Here is a 20795-nt window from a genome sequence, read left to right as displayed (position 1 = left end):
ACATTGTGGGCTGAAGGGCCTGTAATGTGCTGTAAATTTCTATGTTCTATAAAGAAATTGGACTAAGGTTAACATCTGAAGAATAATAACTTTATCTTGGTTCTGTCTTCTGAATATTGTTTTGTTTTTAAACAATTACTTTTAAATATAACACATTTTCCAGTGTGGGATATGCATGTGCAGCATTTCTGTATTTGAAGATCCAGTGGATGTCCCTTGTGGTCATGAATTCTGCAGAGGATGCTGGGAAGGGTGAGTCAGTATAATTTCTTTAATTATTTCAGTTTGGAGAAGGAGCAGTTAAAAGTTTCTCCATCCCCTCCCCTTTAAACCTTAGTTACTACATTAAATATTATTTGGAGTTGTAAATATCTGCATCAATTCTACCAAATATATTAAAGAAATATTTTTGTCATGATGCTACTTGGTACCAAGTGTTAACAGATGATATTTATAGAATTAATGAATTGAGTTCTCAAAGCTCCTGGAGTATTTGTAGACCCCAAGCAATGGCAATTAACTTTGTAGGCAAAAGCACTGGAAAAGAAGTTGGATAATTGAAAGAGTATCAATGCATGTTATGGATTGTAGCCTGCAGATCATTAGGAACTACCTGGGATCATTGAAGGAATTTCTGAGATAGGCTTCAGTCAATTCCCGGAAAATGACAAAAGTTCCAAATGATCATTACAAGTCGGAGTCAGAGAACCAGAAAAATAACATTTACCCTGTTGACAATAATTATTGCATAATTATCCTTCTCATATGTGCAGTATGGTTGCAGTATTCCACATTGAATGTAATAAATATCCTTAGGGGTTGTGACAAACAGAACTTTGCACCAGATTACTGGATGATGTTATTGTGATTGACTAAATGCTTGGTCAAAGCCACCTTTCACAGATGTTGTGCAAACTTGCTAAATGTTTCCAGTTTGTACTGTGGACTGAATTGAAGTTTTCACTTTTACTAAACTTTGATTGCCCAAATTGCACATTTCTCATTACATTTTGGGTAATTAATCTTGATCAAACATTTTTGTATTACTGATGGACATTATGTTGTTTGTTTCATTTAAAACGTTTTGATGTTCATCCTTAATATGGTATATTCCATACATAAAAATAATGTCTTGACTCAATGTATACTTTGAGGCTGTTCACAAAACTCTTGTTGAGAAAAGTTAATTTTTTGCTTTAACTTTTGATGCTCTGGCGGCATGATGAGCATCAGTTAGTGCTGCTGCTACACAGCAGTACAGACACAGGTTAGAACCTGGGAAGTTGATGGGGGGTGGGGGGGGGGAGAGAGAGAGAATTAATTAATTTGCAGGGTACAGGACAATAAGGGCATCAATGATATTGCTCTGCTGGGAATAAGCATGGATCCATGTGCTCAAGAAAACAGGAATAGGCCACCAAGCCCTTTGAATCTGTTCTGTCATTCAATATGACCGTACTCAGTGCTTTTTCTTCACCAACAAGAATCCCTTTGATATGACTGTGGTTTTGTTCTGATGGAAACAAGTGTGGTCTTGATGTGTTATGTTGCCCACTTCTGTGTCAAATTAAGCAAGTTGTAATGTGTGCTTCATGAATCTTCAGTCTGAGTTGCTAAATTGCTTACCCTAGTCACACAGATCTCAGATCCCCTGTAGAGATATTATGCTGAAATTGGTTCCTAATTGCCACATTTGTGCAAAACTTCCTAGAAATGTATAAGTGTAATAAATGGTTTTCAATGAGCACTAATGTACGCCATCGAGGTTTTGTGGATTTAACTTCAAGTGAACACATTGTCACTTCCCTATTTATAGCAATTGTGCTTTATGCAGGTTTTTGAATATCAAAATTCAAGAGGGAGAAGCCCACAATATAATCTGCCCAGCCTTTGACTGTTTTCAACTGGTTCCTGTAGATATCATAGAAAACTTGGTTTCCAGAGAGATGGACAAACGCTATTTGCAGTTTGACATTAAGGTAAGTTTGGCTATTTAATTCAGTATTAATATTGATGATTACATGTTAATTTTATGTAGCCCCCTGGTAAGCCTCAGGCTCGCTCAGCTGGCTTTCGTCTAGGGGGAGCAGCCTTCGGCGCTGCCAAACTGGGTAATCAAGTTTATGTAGATGCTGTGTGATGTACCTCACCCCACCAAATAACAGACAGTACACCATATGCGATTAAATGATTACACTTTATAAGTATTTACTGGAACTATGTAATTGGTAGAGATACAATATAAAACGAAAGTAAAAAGCGCCAAACTTATCAAAGTTCAACCACTTCATGCACAACCTTTGGAGCTCAATTAATGGGATCTTCCTTTCCTCCAGTCGATGTCCTCCAAACTCCACCGACCCTCGAGTGGGACCACCCTCGGTGATCGAACAAACGCTCTACTCGAGTCTGTCCATGTCTCCTCTCCTCGCCGAAGACCCTGGGCCTCGGACTCCCGATCGGGGTCCGATCCGTCGCCCAGCTTACAGCATCGCATCTCCTCTCTCTGTCCCCATCCGCCTTCTGCCCAAATCCCGCAAAAACAATAGCTTACAGACACACAAGAAAGAATAACATCTATCCCAATTGGTTAGCAAATGAATACAATTCTTGTTATCAGTAATTATAACCCAAAACAAGCTGCTATAGAGAACCACTGTCTCAGCAGTTAACAGTACAGAGAAGCCATTTTATTTTTAACATAACAAAGAAGCCATTTTAATAGCCTTAGCAACAACATAAAAGAAGAAACCCCTTACACTTACAAACAGTGGGAGAATAGATTAAAGGCAGTAAAGGCAATGCTATTTTAAATGCATCTAAACTTCATTAAAAGGTTTATTCATAACTGCAGTTCTGCATTTCTCTAACTTTATCATCTTTTTATGGTTTGGGTAAAAGGATGGAGAGCTGAGAACTGGTAACTTTCTACAGCTATGGGGCAATTACGGCTGGTTAGGTCAGGCCTAATGAAGCTGTATTGTTCGTAACTGATAACATTTCAAGAAGCTACATTAACTTTCTCTACACACATTTTCGTTTTGATGATTTACTAACCATTGTACACTCCTCATCCTGAAAGAATACTCTCTCTGGCAGTCAGAAATTAGTCAGAAATCAGATTGCAGGCTGTCTGATATCAGGGATACTTGACAGAACAGATCTAAGGGGTTCATGTTGGTGAAGAAAAAGCACTGAAGCTTTAAGGTAGTCGTCTGGCACACTTACATCACCAGTCAGCAAAATAGAAATACCTAGTTAATATATTTGGTGCCAATGCTGGCTGTTAATAATTTCTTTGTTTTTATTGCAGCGGAGTTGTTAGTCTATCAATAATAACTGGTTGGGATTCTCGTGATTGGGTTTGTGTTCAAGAATCACAGTTATTTATTAAATGTACCTCGAAACAGTGTTTGTGTTAACAACCAACACATCTGAGAGTGTGTATGGGGACAGCTGTTGCCATACATTCCAGCACCAACATAACATGCCCACAATGCTGGACAGAACAACTGAATGCAGCAAGCAAAAGAACAACAGCATTAAAACAAACCCCTTCCCTCCCTCCCACCCATGCACCTACACAGTCCTTTAACCCAAGGACTGGCCTCTAGCCTCCATCAGACTTTGACTCGGGCCTGAAGACATCATTCCCCAATGGACTTTCAGAGAGTCATGGACATGTAACTCTGCTCTGACCAATCAGCTTCGACTCCTGGACTTCCAATATGAGCCCGGGCTCAATCCTCAATGTCAATCTCTGGACACGATGATCACTGAACACTAGGCCTCAAACTCCAGACTCACTGATGACAGGACCCCAAATGCTAGAACCCATGGTCATTAAAGTTCGTTCCTTCTGCCTGCACGAACTCCAACTCCAGATCCACCTGGGGAAGGGCTCTTGTTCACTCCCTGCTAGCCTGGCATTCAACATATGACCATGGATGTCTTACATCTGTGTTTTTGGCCTTAAATCATGGAGACTTAGTCCCCAGCCTGACCTCCAATTTCTCCATATCCGTGTCCCTAAAATGTGTGGGCACGTGGCCAAGTGGTTAAGGCATTGGACTAGCGATCTGAAGGTCGTGAGTTCGAGCCCCAGCCGAGGCAGCGTGTTGTGTCCCTGAGCAAGGCACTTAACCACACATTGCTCTGCGACAACACTGGTGCCAAGTTGTATCAGCCCTTGCCCTTCCCTTGGACAACATCGGTGTCGTGGAGAGGGGAGACTTGCAGCATGGGCAACTGCCAGTCTTCCATACAACCTTGCCCAGGCCTGCGTCCTGGAGAGTGAAGACTTTCCAGGCGCAGATCCATGGTCTCGCAAGACTAACGGATACCACAAAAAAAACATAACCTGACCTCTAACTGCCCTCTCTGATCCCAAAATCATCCTTACAAAACTAAAAAAGCAGTAAAATAAACACATTTTAAAAAAAATAACTAAATGTTAAGACTGTTTGTTGTCTTCCATTTATATGAAATAACTCCCAGATAACAGGACTTAATCACAAAGCTATGACTACCTTCCAGAATGTATTCTTAGCTGTCTGATTGACACAAATTATGGAGGTGGGCTTCAGGCCCTCTGCTGAAGTATTTCTCCTGATTCTTGATGACTCGATTGAAGGGAATCGAATCCGTTCTTAAATGAGAAGTTTGAGCTCTGTTTTATTAAAATGTAATTATTTAACCAAAGCCAGTACTTTAAATCTTTTTGGCTTTTGATCTTACCAGAGGTTTGATTTAATAAGCGGCAAGTGCTGTAGTTGAATATTTTTCCTGTCCATTGAACCCACTTTTTGCAGGGAGAAACACGTTCCTCTTGTTTTGCATCTCTTCATATAAATAATAGAAAATTGATTTTTTTTTGTCTCAAAACATTTTTAACAGTGTCAACAGGGCAACAGAAGCTGATACAAGAGCTAGCCTAATTTTTAAATATAATTTTCTTTCTGTCTGGGTTTCTTTGTTCCTGCCTAGTAGTACTGACCTTTGTTAGTGTTAGCTATTCAACAAAGTGGCTGTTCTTCCTCTGAGCTTGGACATATCTAGTTATTCAAACCTAGTGTGGCAAAAGCCTCCAAGAGGACCGCAGTCTTGTCACAAGGTTGGGAGGCCTGCGTGCCTCAATGACCAGGAGAGCTATGTTGGCTGGAGTCAGGGCCTTGTGCTTTGGCTCTTGGTAGGATCACCAAACAGGTCAAAGGGTAGAGGCCAGACTAAGAGCGATCCACTGTTCCTCCAGGTTCGTGAATTCAGCGCAGGGCTAACAACCCTGACTGGTCAGAACAAAATTGTTGTGGAAACAGCGATGAAAAATCCTATAGTTATGTGTGACAGAGATGGAGGATCTTCATTGCTGCCCAAAATGCCAGTAATTGGTAAAAGGGAGGGGGTGAAAATAAGGCATCACAGTTGGTACATATTTTCTTCTCACTCAGTGTCAACAGTTGTAGTTTCCACTAGCAATGTCAGGTAAATCAGGTAAAAACTCTACAATTGTTAAGCATCCACCAATGTTCACCTCGAGTTCACAGGCCAGGGTTACTGTAGGATTTTTTAAATTGTGAATTAAATGATAAAACTGATATCAATGGGCATCAAGGGAAAAATACTCTAGTATCTGGAAGATGATTATGGTTACTGGAACCAAACATTCAATTCTAGGTGTTCCTTGGACACAGCCATCTTCAGCTGTTGCATTAATGACCTTCTTTCAATGATATGGTCAGAAGGAGGGAAGTTCTCAGATTATTGGAGGATACACAATGCCATTTACAGGTCCTTACAGGTTAAAGCAGAAAGAGCTAACTAATGATCTTTTACAGACTAATTGGCAGATAATATTTCTGTCACACCCAGTAATCATTGATTATATTACAAAAACAAAGTAAATTGGGGAGGTTTCAAGATGGCGGCGCAGTGAAAAGTCTGCTTTGCTGAGCTCGGCACCGCAAGACTGATAATTTCGCATATAAACTTATCCGTTTCAACCTTTTTTTAAAATGCTCAAGAGTCGGATTTAATGGCATGCACATTGATGAGTATTTTTATTTTGAGCTGCTTCAACACCATGCCATTGGAAGGTACTAAAAAGGTGGCCAGGATGGGCTGCACAGAGCGCTCACCCGGGGCTGAGTGTGCTAACACATTGGATCCTGCTTTTTGTCAAGTAATTCAGGAAGTTACGGAGAACATATCCAAAATGATAGACGAGAAGCTGGCTCCACTCTCACTAACTCTTCAAAACCACATATTGGAGCTTAAAAATCTTGATACAGGAATGACCGAAGCCAAGGGCCGAGTCTCTGCGCTAGAAACTGTAACTGATCAGGCCCAAAGCCACATTCAGGCGCTAGAAAAGCAAGTTCAAAGCCTGTCTGACTATATCGATGATCTTGAGAACTGAGGTAGGAGAAAGAATATACGAATCATCGGTCCATCTGAAGGTACAGAAGGTAGCCAACCGGTGAAGTTTTTTTGAGGGCTGGCTGCCTAATTTCCTTGATTTGGAAACCAAGGCTGGGCGCATTGAAGTGGAAAGAGCTCACCGTACGCTGGCGCCAAAACCGGGCCCAGGCCAACACCCTCAACCCATCCTCGTGCGGTTTCATAATTTCAGTGATAAGCAAAGAGTTCTGGAGGCTTCGAGGCGTCGTGGGACTGATGCCCAGGCTTTAATATATGAGGGATCCAGGCTTATGTTTTTTGAAGATTTTTCTGTAGCTGTTATTCAGAAGTGCAAGGAATTCGACCAGGTAAAGAAGCGGCTGAGAGAATCCGGAATCCAGTACTTTTATGCTATACTCAGAGGCACTGAAAATCACCTACAACGGGACCACCAAGATATTTGATTCTCCTGCCAAAGCTAAGACTTTTGTGGACACGTTTGGCTAAAGAATGTATACAGTATATTGTGTAGCCCTGGTTATGGACGATAACATGCTTGATGGTCGCTTTATTTTACCTTTTCATTACTCGACGGCAAGGATATAGGATGAATAATGTGTTTGTTTTGATTGATACAGTTTCATTATTTGTTTAAATTAGCGGTGCTGCTCCAGCCTGAAGGAGTTTAAATATGACGGTAACAAATCGGTGGATTGATAAATTATGCCCTGTTTTCATTTTTGACTATGTTAAATGCCATATTGGCAGTGGGGCAGAATATGGGGTGCTAGAAGGTTCAGATATCCCCTTTAAGTGTGGGGTAAGTCTTCTTGTTCAGCACTGTTAGCGCTTTGTTTTTTTTTGTGGTTTTTTAAAATTCACATTGCTGCTCAGCTGATCTTAAGTCGAGTTTCTTCTCCCCCGGAGTCACATAATTGTTATAAAGGCTTATGACCAGTAATATATTAAAATTGTGCACTTGGAACATTAAAGGGAGTCATTCACCAATCAAGATCAAGAGAAATCCTACTGAACCTGAAAAAGGAAAGAGTGGATATAGCCTTATTGCAGTAGACACATTTAAATGATAAAGGACATCTAAAACTGCAACAGAGTGAATTTGATCAAGTCTGTTTTTCATCTTTTAATACCAGGAGTAGGGAGGTGGCCATTTTAATTAGGAAGAACTTAACTTTTAAGCTATTAGACTGTATTAAGGATAGGTATGGGAGACTTGTGATTGTTAAGGCTTCAATACATGGAGAGGAATATGGTATTCTCAATGTTTACTGCCCTCCAGCTCATCCTCTCAAATTCCTAACAGATGCTTTTTCCAAACTTACAAGTTTTTCGATACAAAACATTATTGTAGGTGGGGATTTTAATTGTCTCATGGACCCATTGATGGACAGAGTGCCTAGTGGTCCCCCATTGCTCTCCTCACAGTCCAGACAAATCACACTTATGTGGAGAACTAGGACTTGTGGATGTCTGGAGGTTGTTACATCCCTCAGACAAAGACTTCACGTTTTTTTCTAATCCACACGTGTTATACCAGAATAGACTTTTTCCTAACCCTAAAAACACTCCTAGATTTAGTTGTATCCTGAACAATTAGAAATATTGCTATTTCTGACCATGCAGCAGTATATTTAAATATTAAACCCAAAGATAATTCAGCACAATCTAGACATTGCAGGCTGAATCCTTTTATTCTACAAGATGATAAACTTATAGACTACTTCCAAATTCAAAACTCTCCTATCGATTAATCCCAAAATCAGCTAGTAATCCATTGATGCTCTGGGAAACCACTAAGGTCTATGCAAGGGGATTAATTATCTCCTACTCTGCTAGTAAGAAGCGACAAGCTGCGGAACAGCAGCGCCTAGTAGAAGCAAGGCTTGCGGCAGCTGAAAAGGATTATATTAATGAGCCTGCTGCAGCCAAGTTACCGAATACCACAGTCCTACGCTGTACACTAAACTCTTTACTTACACAAGCAGCCAAAAGAAAATTGACATTTGCTAAACAACTATTGTTTGAAATGGTGAGAAACCAGGTAGGTATTTGGCTTATTTAGCTAGAAAGAAAAATGCCACTCAGACTATTGCTTCAATTAAGGATGGGACAGGAGCTCTCACTAGTAATTCTAAAATGATTAATGTTGTGTCGAAGAATTTTGATTCTAAACTGTATCAATTTGAGCAATGTAATGATGGACCATCTAGGGTGGAGTTCTTTTTCAGGAATTTAGATCTCCTAGGCATTTCTTCTGAACAAAAGTCCCTCCTCAGTGCTCCGTTATCTATACATGAAATACAGGAAGCTGTGAGACATCTCCAAAGTGGGAAGGCCCCTGGTCCTGATGGACTCGCTAGTGAATTCTTTAAAGACTTCACAGGGTTATTATCAGAGCCCATGCTAAACATGTTCAATCATGCATTTAATTGCAGTCTCCTTCCACCATCATTGAGAGAAGCTAATATCTCCCTAATTCTTAAGAAAGGAAAGAGCCCTGAAGATTGTGCCTCCTGCAGGCCTATTTAATTGTTAAATGTTGACTTAATCTTATCTAAAACCTTAGCGTTGCGATTAGAAACTGTTACCTTTTATCATAAAAGAGGATCAAACGGGTTTTGTAAAAGGTCGTTGATCATCTAACAATATCAGAAAATTACTTAATGTGATTCAGGTATGTCAGCAATAGGCAGTGGACGGCTTGGTGGTTTCCTCAGATGCAGTAAAGGCCTTTGATCGTGTTGAATGGCTGTATCTTTTTTCACTTTAGAACGATTTGGTTTGGGCATTAATTTTATTAAGTGGGTGAAGGTTCTTTATAATGACCCTTTGGCTGCAATTCTCACTAATGGTATTAGGTCGGATAAGTTTAGTATTCTGAGGGGCAGCCAGCAGGGCTGCCCTTTATCACCACTACTTTTCACACTAGAGATCGAGCCTTTGGCTGAGGCTATTCAGCGAGACCCCAAAATATCTGCTGCAGACATAGGACTAAAGTCACAAAAAATTACATTGTATGTGGATGACGTTTTAATTTTCTTATCAAACCCAGTTATGTTAGTGCTCCACCTTATACAATGCATCAATTCATTTAGCGTCTTTTCAGGTTATAAAATCAACTTTACTAAATTAGCCTCTGGGGAATCTACAGCAGGTACCTGACACTCAGGGTGTTTTCCCCTTTAAATGGTTGTAGACAGGTTTTGTTTACTTAGGCACATTTGTCACACCTACGTTTGATCAATTGTTCAAAGCTAACTTTACACAGTTATTTGACAAAATCAAACAGGATCTTGAGTGATGGAGCACTCTTCCCATTTCTTAGCTTGGCCAAATATCTTTGCTCAAAATGAACATTCTTCCTCATCTGCTCTACTCAATACGAATGATTCCAGCCATTTTTACCCAACAAATACTTTTTAAAAAATGGCTGGTTTGTTTCTTTCATTTGGAACAAAAATGTATTAAAATGTCTAAGTTACTGTTTCCCAGTAGTCTAGGGGGTCTGGATTCCAGACATCAAAAAATATCACTTAAATTCCTTTTCATCTTATGTGGTTGACTGGGTTTGCAGGGACCCCTCCTCAATTTGGCTAGACTTTGAAGCTTCACAAGCAAAATGCCCTCTTATTAGTTTGCTTTTCCTCAATAAGATGAAACTAGTTAAGGAATATTGTCGCAATCCAATAACGATTAATACAGCCAGGGCTTGGAGGGCGCTGCAACAAATTGAGGGCAATGCAGCGAAAATATCACCCTTCACTCCAATAACTGGCAGTCCAGATTTTCAGCCTGGCATCATGTATTCTGGATTTAAACTTTGGACTTCTAGGGGTATTTTTCCATCTGGAAGATTTGTTTGATGAAGGAACAATGATGTCTTTTAGTCAAATAGTACAGAAATCTACATACCCAACAAGTATCTTTTTTGTTTCTTTCAGGTAAGAGATTATATACAGGAAAAAACATCATTGTTAACTGATTTCTATAGTTCTGACATAGAAAAGAGGGTGTTTTGTTCTAAGGGTGAAGTCTCTATTAGTACTTTTTACAGCATCCTGAGGGAATGTTCTTGTGGAGAGGCTGAGCAGCTGGGAAGGGTCTGGGAGGAAGAGCTGGGAGTAGAAGTTTCAGCTGAAACATGGGAAGACATCTGTGATAATGCAGAGACGATTTCAGTTTGTAATAGAACTAAAGAATTGCAACTCAAAATTCTGCATGGAGCCCATCTGACTCCAGATAATCTCTCGAGATTTAAGACGGGGGTTTCTCCAATGTGTTCTAAATGTAAAGTAAATACTGAAACTTTCACCCACAGTTTTTGGACTTGTCCCAAACTTCAGGCATACTGGAGTGATATTTTGGGTGAAATGGAAAAGATTCTGAAGATGGAGCTTGAACAGGACCCATATCTTTTCTCTTAGGCTTACCCAGCAGTCATATTATTAATGCACATCAGAAAAAACTTGTTAACATCCTGACCTTTTGTGCGAGGAAGAACATTTTACTTTGTTGGATATCCGATAAGGCCCCTGGACTTTTTGGTTGGCGTAAATTAATCATGGAATACATTCCTTTGGACTTTTTGACATGTATGGTACACTCAAAAACAAATAGTTTTTATAAAATACGGCAACCTTTTCTGCAGTATATAGATGTAAACCTGCCTGCTATACTGATAAGGGCTTTTGTATAGGATGTTGTGGTGATGTCTGTATTTTGATGGAAGTGTTCTGATACCTGATATCTGTGAGGGAAAGAAATGTAAATGTAAGTGTATCTGGAAATTGAAGGTTTTGTTATGCTGAGCAAAAAAAAATTTTTTAATTTAAAAACAAAGTAAATTGGATGGTTGTAATAGCTAAAGAGATTGGGGATAAAGGGAGAAAGCTGGAACAAGGTTCTGAATTTGAATAACATGCAAGAAGATGAAAATTAGCTTTATTTGTCACATGTACATTGCAGCATACTGTGAGATGAGTCGTTTGCATCAATGAACAAAACAGTCCAAGGGTTATGCTGGAGGAAGCCTGCAAGTGTTGCTATGCTTCTGGCATCAACATAGCATGCCTACAACTCACTAATGGTAACCGTAGTCTTTTTGGAATGTGGGAGCATCTGGAGGAAACCCACATGATCACAAACTCCTGTTGATGTTAGTTATTCAACAAAGTATCTGTTCTTCCTCTGAATTTATGACCAATTACTCATCTCAACCCACATGGACTGCTTGCTGGAATTCTTTCCACTTGCCTATGCTTGTTAAGCTTTATGCTATTCAGAACAATGTGGCCTGATTGATTGGAAGCTCTAACCATCCTCCAAAACTGATCACTCCCTTCACATGACACTCACTTGAAACTCTTTCAGCAATGTCAGCCAAACCTCAAACACTAGCACTAGAAAGATCAAAGCCATTAGGTGCAGTGAAATATTACCACCTACCAGTCACATGTTGGAAATTGTTGCTGCTTCATCGTTAATGCACAGTTTAATTACTGAAACTGGGGAATGCCTTCTCAAGAGTTTTCCCTGTTTTCTTATGCTAGACAGATAGATCACACCAGTCCTGGGATAGCTGTAGTTGAAGGTGTTTATTATTCACCAATGCGTAACAGTACGCAAGGAGCCAGTATAAAAAGACAGTACTTCTCAGCATTCTAACAAAAGGTGGATTCAAATTTTGATTGAATTTCCTTCAACTTCTAGTAAGTGCTTCTAACTGCTAAATGAAATGTACAAGATATAAAATGGCCGCCCTGATGATGAAAGCTAATTGCTAAACAATGCGATAATGAACAATCAGCAACAGCTGTGAACACACAAGTAAGCTGTGAGATCTAGTAATTAGAAATGAAATAACAATCTGCATCAAGAAAGACATAACACTCCCCACCTGATATCTGTAAAAGATGCTGCCGACTGAACCAAGAATTTCCCAAAATAAGAATTAAACATATTAGATAGAGTCAATGCTCCTGATCAACTGAATACACAATCAAATGCTAAAGAATAATAAAACCATTAACTGAATTTGAAATACAGCGGTAACATTCTGTCCCTCAAGAGTGATCACTACCCAAACTTTGCAATAAGCTAATTAGTTTGTATCAAATATACAACAGAGAATCCAGAACAAACCTAGAATCTGTACAAACTTTAAATATTCTCTTCGTTTTTACAGATTTGTAACCAGAATTCATGTTTCAGTAATTTTCCGAGAGTCTGTTTTTCTATTTATACAGTTTGTTTTCTTCCTAAGTAATTTCAGGACATTTCCTGAGTGTGTGTGTGTAAGTGAAGAAAAGCAGCTACTTGCTTGCTCATGGTTGTTAGGGAGGTGTTGTAGGAGGCTAGCAGTGCCACCTGGCTATTTAACCCGTTGGAACCCGTTATCCATCCCCCTCAGGAAAGTAAGGTCATCCATTGAAGGAGCTGGTTTGTAGTCATTCTTTGTATGGACAAAGACAGATTCACCCATGCTTACTATGTTGCTTGTCAAACCTCTTTGTTGTGAGGTCACGTCGGGAAGGGTGGCAGGGCTGGTGGAAGCTCCTTGATGTGGATGCTGCTAAGGCAGGAGGTCATGAGACAGGTGTCCGTTTCTAGAATACTACTTCTGAAGACATTCACAAGTGAAAGTTTGTGTGCACTCCCTAGGTCGACGTCTAGAAAGACCCAACCCAGTGTGACCTACGTGCATTATGTTGCTCAAGTACCTTGTGTACCTGTGTGATGTCCTTCCCATCAGGAGCAGGATCTCAGCCTTTGGTTTAAGTGAAGGTATCTTGCTGGCTAGGGACTTGAGGTGAGGGTGGCGAGTTGCTGTTTCCAGAGTAGGGATTTCCTTCTTGTTATCTGAAAGTTCATCACACTCAATGAGTGTGGGGAGAGCTAAATGAGTCTTTTCATCAGCGGATTCGACAATGAAGCCTCTCGCTCTGCACCCAATCGTCTGTGACATACCTGCACACTGAAAAGGGATGATTAAGCTGAGGTTTATTGATCTGATCATCAAAAACAACATCTGTCCTGATCCTCTTCTGACAGTGGCCTTCTGGGTAAACATTGACAAGGTTGATCCTTGAACATGACTTACTGGTGGAGTTTTCCCCACTGACCTCAGAACGGGAAGATGTGGACACTAGAGAGGAAGGAGATTATCTCCCTCCCTGCCATGCTGTAAGGAGGTACTTGTGTTGTTCTTCACAGACCAGGGAGGTAGGCCAACATGTAGAGCTGCAATGTGTTTGTCATTGTTGCATTCAGAGCACTGGATGACAGCATTACAGTCCTTCACCTGGTGGCTGGTTGAAGAACAGCAGCAGAAACCTATGGAGTGCTTTTTAAGAAAGGTCCTTCGCTCCCCCAGAAGTTTGTCCCTGAAGCTTCTATATTTCCGGAGAGGGTGTAGTTTCGGATGTAGAGGGAACTGTTTGTTGGACTCTTCTGACATTTTAGAATTATCCTTTTGAACAGTATTGTCCACCTCAGTTTTGTGGATCATGACAGGGCCTTGAACAGGTTTCTCTGATTTAAGTGGTGCTGAGCGAGAGGTGGTCATGATGAAAAGCTGGGGTTGTTCCTCATTTTTGCTTCAATCGAATGAAACTTGAAAAGAAGGAGAAGGGTTGGGAAGCTGACTCCCTTTTCCAGTTTGTATCTAGTCCCCTCCAACCTCCATTTCTCCTGCAGACTAAAGAAAAGTTTCTCCTATCTTGGAGAATTTCTCGTGCAGTATTGAAGTAAGACAAGCCACATAAGTAACCTTCAGCCTTGGCTGCCTCCAACTCCAATAGCAGGTCTCCTAGCTCTTGCAGATGTTCATACACCCTGCTGGAAATCTTGGGGAAGGACTCGAGTCTGTTGAAGAAAGCAGTCTGTGTTACCTCTGTGGGTCTGTAGCACTTCCAGTCTTTGCTAGACTAAACTGAGAGTAGCACTGGGGTGTTTGATGTGAACTGACCTTAATTTGCTTGCTTGCTCAGCAGATTTGGGTCCAAGCCACTTCACCGACAGGTTGAGTTCTTCACTAGGGTTGGCATTGGAGAATGTGGACTTCCAAGCCCAGTAATTTTCTGGCTTATTGAATTTGAGTCTGGCCGTCAGTAGGTCACAACAGGCTGGGAATCTTGGAAGATCTGACACGTCGTGATTAGGTTGGGGTTCATTGTGTGTGTGGTGCACCTTAACAATAGACAATAGGTGCAGGAGTAGGCCATTCGGCCCTTCGAGCCAGCACCGCCATTCACTGTGATCATGGCTGATCATCCACTATCAGTATCCAGTTCCTGCCTTATCCCCATAACCTTTGATTCCGCTATCTTTAAGAGCTGTATCCATCTCTTTCTTGAAAGCATCCAGAGACTTGGCCTCCACAGCCTTCTGCGGCAGAGCATTCATTCCATATATCCACCGCTCTCTGGGTGAAAAAGTTTTTCCTCAACTCCATTCTAAATGGCCTGCCCCTAATTCTTAAACTGTGGCCTCTGGTTCTGGACTCACCCATCAGCGGGAACATGCTTCTTGCATCTAGCCTGTCCAAACCCTTAATAATTTTATATGTTTCAATAAGATCCCCTCTCAGCCTTCTAAATTCCAGAGTATACAAGCCCAGTCACTCCAATCTTTCGACATATGACAGTCCCGCCATCCCGGGAATTAACCTGGTGAACCTATGCTGCACTCCCTCAATAGCAAGAACAGGAGGCTGAGTAGTGCCACCACTACGTGAGGGAGGCGGTCTCTAGTCTGTCCCATTTGGGTGAAAGATGTCAAACTACAGAATGTTATTCTGTGGAAGAGGAGCCCCCTCTTTCAGTCCTGATTGACTGGCCTAAGTCTTCAATGTCTGCTGGTGGATGGGGATAAGCATAAGCAGACTGGTTTTGGATATACTTCGTAGTCCTCTCAGCTGAATGACATGGTGAGTTTGATTTAGCATCGTCATTGTCAGCTAGCTGCTTCATGCCACCTCAAAGACTTTGGCCTCTGATAAAGCCACCTTCACCTCACTTCCTTTTCATGCTGTGGTGCCTAGCATGGCTTTCAGGTGGGTTTTCTCTACATCTAATTCAGCCTCTCTCACTTTAATACTAAGTTTTCTGTGCAAACAAAGCCTTGGCTAGCACTGCTTCGGCCCTTGCACAGGCTTCCAGTGCCACTAAACTTGCCACTGATCAGTGAGACTGTCTCGATGATCTAGCTGAGCACAACGAACACACTAACCTAGTTTCAAGTCTTCTCTTCTCCATTGCTGACATTGTCCTGGTTTTGAGGCTTCTTTTCTCCATTGTCAACTTTTTAACTTTCTGTTGCGCAGGAGCTTGCAGAATCAGTATCAAATCCACCATAGATGGAATCACCATTGAGAGTATCTTTTTACTGTTCTGACCTCGAGAGTTTTCCTCGTTTTCTTAAGCTAGACAGATAGATCACTTCAGCCCTGGCAAAGCTGTAGTTGAAGGCGGTTTATTATTCACCAGTATGTAAGGAGCTAGTTTAAAAGACAGTAAACAACAGGAATTCTGCAGATGCTGGAAATTCAAGCAACACACATCAAAGTTGCTGGTGAACGCAGCAGGCCAAGCAGCATCTATAGGAAGAGGCGCAGTCAACGTTTCAGGCCGAGACCCTTCGTCAGGACTAACTGAAGGAAGAGTGAGTAAGGGATATGAAAGCTGGAGGGGGAGGGGGAGATGCAAAATGATAGGAGAAGACAGGAGGGGGAGGGATAGAGCCGAGAGCTGGACAGGTGATAGGCAAAAGGGGATACGAGAGGATCATGGGACAGGAGGTCCGGGAAGAAAGACGGGGGGGGGGTGACCCAGAGGATGGGCAAGAGGTATATTCAGAGGGACAGAGGGAGAAAAAGGAGAGTGAGAGAAAGAATGTGTGCATAAAAATGAGTAACAGCTGGGATACGAGGGGGAGGTGGGGCCTAGCGGAAGTTAGAGAAGTCAATGTTCATGCCATCAGGTTGGAGGCTACCCAGACGGAATATAAGGTGTTGTTCCTCCAACCTGAGTGTGGCTTCATCTTTACAGTAGAGGAGGCCGTGGATAGACATGTCAGAATGGGAATGGGATGTGGAATTAAAATGTGTGGCCACTGGGAGATCCTGCTTTCTCTGGCGGACAGAGCGTAGATGTTCAGCAAAGCGGTCTCCCAGTCTGCGTCGGGTCTCACCAATATATAAAAGGCCACATCGGGAGCACCGGACGCAGTATATCACCCCAGTCGACTCACAGGTGAAGTGATGCCTCACCTGGAAGGACTGTTTGGGGCCCTGAATGGTGGTAAGGGAGGAAGTGTAAGGGCATGTGTAGCACTTGTTCCGCTTACACGGATAAGTGCCAGGAGGGAGATCAGTGGGGAGGGATGGGGGGGACGAATGGACAAGGGAGTTGTGTAGGGAGCGATCCCTGCGGAATGCAGAGAGAGGGGGGGAGGGAAAGATGTGCTTAGTGGTGGGATCCCGTTGGAGGTGGCGGAAGTTACGGAGAATAATATGTTGGACCCGGAGGCTGGTGGGGTGGTAAAAGACAGTACCTGGCTTTCTAATGAAGGGCAGATTCAAATGTTGATTGAAATTCCTTTGACTTCTAACTTCTAAATGAAATGTTCAAGGATATAAAATGGCCACCCTGATGACAAAAGCTAATTGCTTTACAATGTGATACTAAGCAATCAACAACAGCTGTGAATGCACAGGTAAGCAGAGAGATCCAGTAATTAGAAATAAAGTAACAATTTCAAATCCGGAAAGACATGACAGAGTTGCTGCTCTCAAACACTTTGCTGGTACAGATGTCCCCCGCTTTTCGAACGTTCACTTTAGGAAACCTCACTGTTACGAAAGACCTACATTAGTACCCTATTTTCGCTTTCAGGAGGTGTTTTCACTGTTACGAAGAAAGGCAGTGTGCGAGAAAAGGCAGCGCGCATCCCGAGCAGCTGCTCTCCCCCGGATTCAGAACGGCATTGCTTTAATACGTTGCATTGAGCAGCCGTTAGCGAGATGAGTTCTAAGGTGTCGGAAAAGCCTGAAAGAGCTCATAAGGGTGTTACACTTAGTGTAAAACTAGACATAATTAAGCGTTTCGATCGTGGTGAACGAAGCAAGGACAACGTGAGTTTGGCTTGTGGAAGCTGACGAAGATGATGTTGAAGAGGTTTTGGCATCCCATGACGAAGATCTGATAGATGAAAAGCTGATGCAACTGGAAGAGAAAAGGATAACAATCGAAACCGAATGCAGTAGCGAAATGATCGTGAAGCAACTGCGTGAGATTTTCGCTGTAATGATAAATTATGACTTTAATTTTGAAAGGGTACGTAGGTTTGGGGATATTTGCAGGATGGTTTGAGTGCTTACGAAGAACTGTGTGATAGAAAAATGCGCGAGGCCCAGCAGTCAAGCAAGCCTTCCACATCAGCCACGGCAGACGATGAACCTCGACCTTCGACATCGGGGCGGGCAGTCATAGGAGAAGATGAGCTGCCTGCCCTGATCAACGATGAGATGACACCCCGGTGTCCCACCACCCCAGTCCCCAGGCCCCGGACAGATACTGTACCGATTCGCGGAGAATGCAGCGGTAGCCGGGAGGCACACAGCACATCTTTAAGAAAAAAAGCCGAAATAAACATGCTAATTAATTAGGTGCCGCCTAGCACGTAAATGTCGGCCCAGATCAGTGCCGATGCGATCGGCAATTGCCTCTGATCTGCACCGACATTTACGTGCCAGGCAGCACCTAATTAATTAGCATGTTTATTTCGACCTTTTTCTTAAAGATGTGCTGTGTGCCTCCCGGCTACCGCTGTGTTCTTCGCGGCAATGTATCGGGTCGGCGGCCCGGAGGGTGGGGGCCACTGCACCACCCAGCCTGCGACGACTCAGTCTAACACACCATCACCAGTGTGCTCGGCGCTGTCCCAATTCCGGTACATGTTACTACACTGTACATACATTATTTCTGCTTTATATGGGCTGTGTATTTTTACGTGTTATTTGGTAGATTTGGCAGCTTCATAGTTTAAAGGTTACTGGAGAGCGCATTTATGCCAACTGCGCTTGCGTGAGATTTTCTGCTGAGAGCGCTTGCGTGAGATTTTCGCTACGGAGATCTGTGCAGGCAATCATTGTAGAGAAGTATTTCTACTTTATATAGGCTGTGTATTTATCATATCATTCCTGCTTTTACTATATGTTACTGTTATTTTAGGTTTTATGTGTTATTTGGCATGATTTGGTAGGTTATTTTTGGGTCTGCGAATGCTCACAAAATTTTCCCATATAAATAAATGGTGATTGCTTCTTCGCTTTATGACATTCCGGCTTACGAACCGTTTCATAGGAATGCTCTACCTTCGGATGGCGGGGGAAACCTGTATATCAGTGCATGGCATTTGGCTAGGAATGTAGCCACATGATGCTAGAATAAAATTAAATCATAGGAAAGTTCCATTAAGTGTGTTCATAAAATATTAACCAGAATAGATAGAATGTTTAGCAGTTGTTGTAAGAAAATTAAGATGTATCTGAATGAGTTTCAAAGCTTCTAGAACATCAGGAAATGATGAGGAAGAAATTTATGAACTGTCTATATATATAAAAGTCAGAAATTGATTGCAGTCAGTAAAGTCTCTAAATTGAAAAACTAGATTGCCGTTTTCTGCACCAGCACTCTACGGTGTGGTGAATATAAGATAATATAAATTATTTGAGAAACGAATTAAATAACTTGCTGGGTGAGCTCCCCTACAGCTGCCTTTCCCACCCAGTCATGAAGGCATGCATGACCTCAGCATAGTGTATAGTCTTAAAGTGAGCAACAGTGCAGCTTTCCCACCGTTTTGGTCTGGGTTGACTCTGTGTGATGGGAATTAAATTACAACTTTCAGAGATGAGAAAACTACTCTGAACCATTCCTGGGATCTGAGAAAATATCACTCATCCAAGGATACCAACAATGCCCAAATTCCAGTAGCTCGGAATCTTGCCCGTACAGGATTCACAAATTACCACCCAAAAAATTTGAGTTCTTGATGCTTTCTGGGTGTGTATGTGTGTGGGGGAGGGGAGTGGGGAGGAATAACACATACATAGATAATGTGGCTTTGTGTTATAGAAAATCACAGAACTTTTTCCTAGAACCATGTCCCACGTAAAGCATGTTGCCTGTACCCATATGGTTAATTGAGACTGGATCCATGAAATTTCTAAAAAATGCAATTCACTTCTCAGATATTTAATATTTTTGCTTTATCCTTCGTTGGTATGCTGATACTCTTTCTTTTATATATAGGCATTTGTGGAAAATAATCCAGTTATCAAATGGTGTCCTACCCCTGGCTGTGAGAGGGCAGTACGACTAACCTGTCAAAGATCAGGCTCTACAATGGACCAGTTGAATTTTCCTCTGCTTAGTGCACCTGCAGTAGATTGTGGAAAAGGACATCTCTTCTGTTGGTTAGTGCACAGAAATTGGCATTCCACTATGTCTCAGTAATGTGGATAATATTTTGTATTAATGTCTGAGATGCGGTTGAACTTACTTCTACTACAATGCCTGGCAGTGAATCCCAAACCCTGCTCACTGTTCATTTTAAGAGCAAAATTCTCATTTCACTTTGGTAGTGCTTTGTTAGTCGCCTTCGTTCTTTGTTCACTCATTCTCAACTGATTTGTTGATGGAAATAGTTTCTTGCTCAGGCACATTCTTATTGAATCACAGAGTGTGCCCCAAGGGACAAATTGGATAAGCCAATTCCTATTTCTTGCATCCTTCCACTCTTAATATTCAGGATTAACAGTGAACATGGTTAATCAGTTACCGTATAATCATATAACAATTACAGCATGGAAACAGGCGATCTCGGCCCTTCTAGTCCATGCCAAATGCTTATTCTCACCTAGTCCCACTGACCTGCACTCAGCCCATAACCCTCCATTCCATTCCTTTCCTGTCCATATAGCTATCCAATTTTACTTTAAATGACAACATCGAACCTGCCTGTACCACTTCTGCTGAAAGCTCGTTCCACACAGCTACCACTCTCTGAGTAAAGAAGTTCCCCCTCATGTTACCCCTAAACTTTTGCCCCCTAACTCTCAACTCATGTCCTCTTGTTTGAATCTCCCCTACTCCAAATGGAAAAAGCCTATCCACGTCAACTCTATCTCCCTCATAATTTTAAATACCTCTATTAAGTCCCCCCGCAACCTTCTACGCTCCAAAGAATAAAGACCCAACTTGTTCAACCTTTCTCTGTGACTTAGGTGTTGAAACCCAGGTAACATTCTAGTAAATCTTCTCTGTACTCTCTCTGTTTTGTTGACATCTTTCCTATAATTCGGTGACCAGAACTGT

General features: G+C 41.8%; 1 protein-coding gene across 5 annotated transcripts in view; it reads left to right on the top strand.

Annotated features, from left to right (window-relative positions):
- The window catches only part of ankib1a (ankyrin repeat and IBR domain containing 1a), a 129212-nt gene that overhangs the window by 48957 nt on the left and 59460 nt on the right, over positions 1-20795 (top strand). For all 5 annotated transcript variants that reach the window (XM_063044108.1, XM_063044109.1, XM_063044105.1 and 2 more), the window contains 3 exons: positions 164-252; positions 1835-1979; positions 19731-19894. In XM_063044108.1, the coding sequence (XP_062900178.1) occupies positions 164-252; positions 1835-1979; positions 19731-19894 (398 nt within the window). The remainder of the gene's footprint in view (positions 1-163; positions 253-1834; positions 1980-19730; positions 19895-20795) is intronic.

Source organism: Mobula hypostoma, chromosome 3 (assembly GCF_963921235.1).
Source record: "Mobula hypostoma chromosome 3, sMobHyp1.1, whole genome shotgun sequence".
Taxonomy (NCBI): Eukaryota; Metazoa; Chordata; class Chondrichthyes; order Myliobatiformes; family Myliobatidae; genus Mobula; species Mobula hypostoma.
Note: the sequence above shows the minus strand (reverse complement) of the source record. Positions and strands in the feature narration are given on the sequence as shown.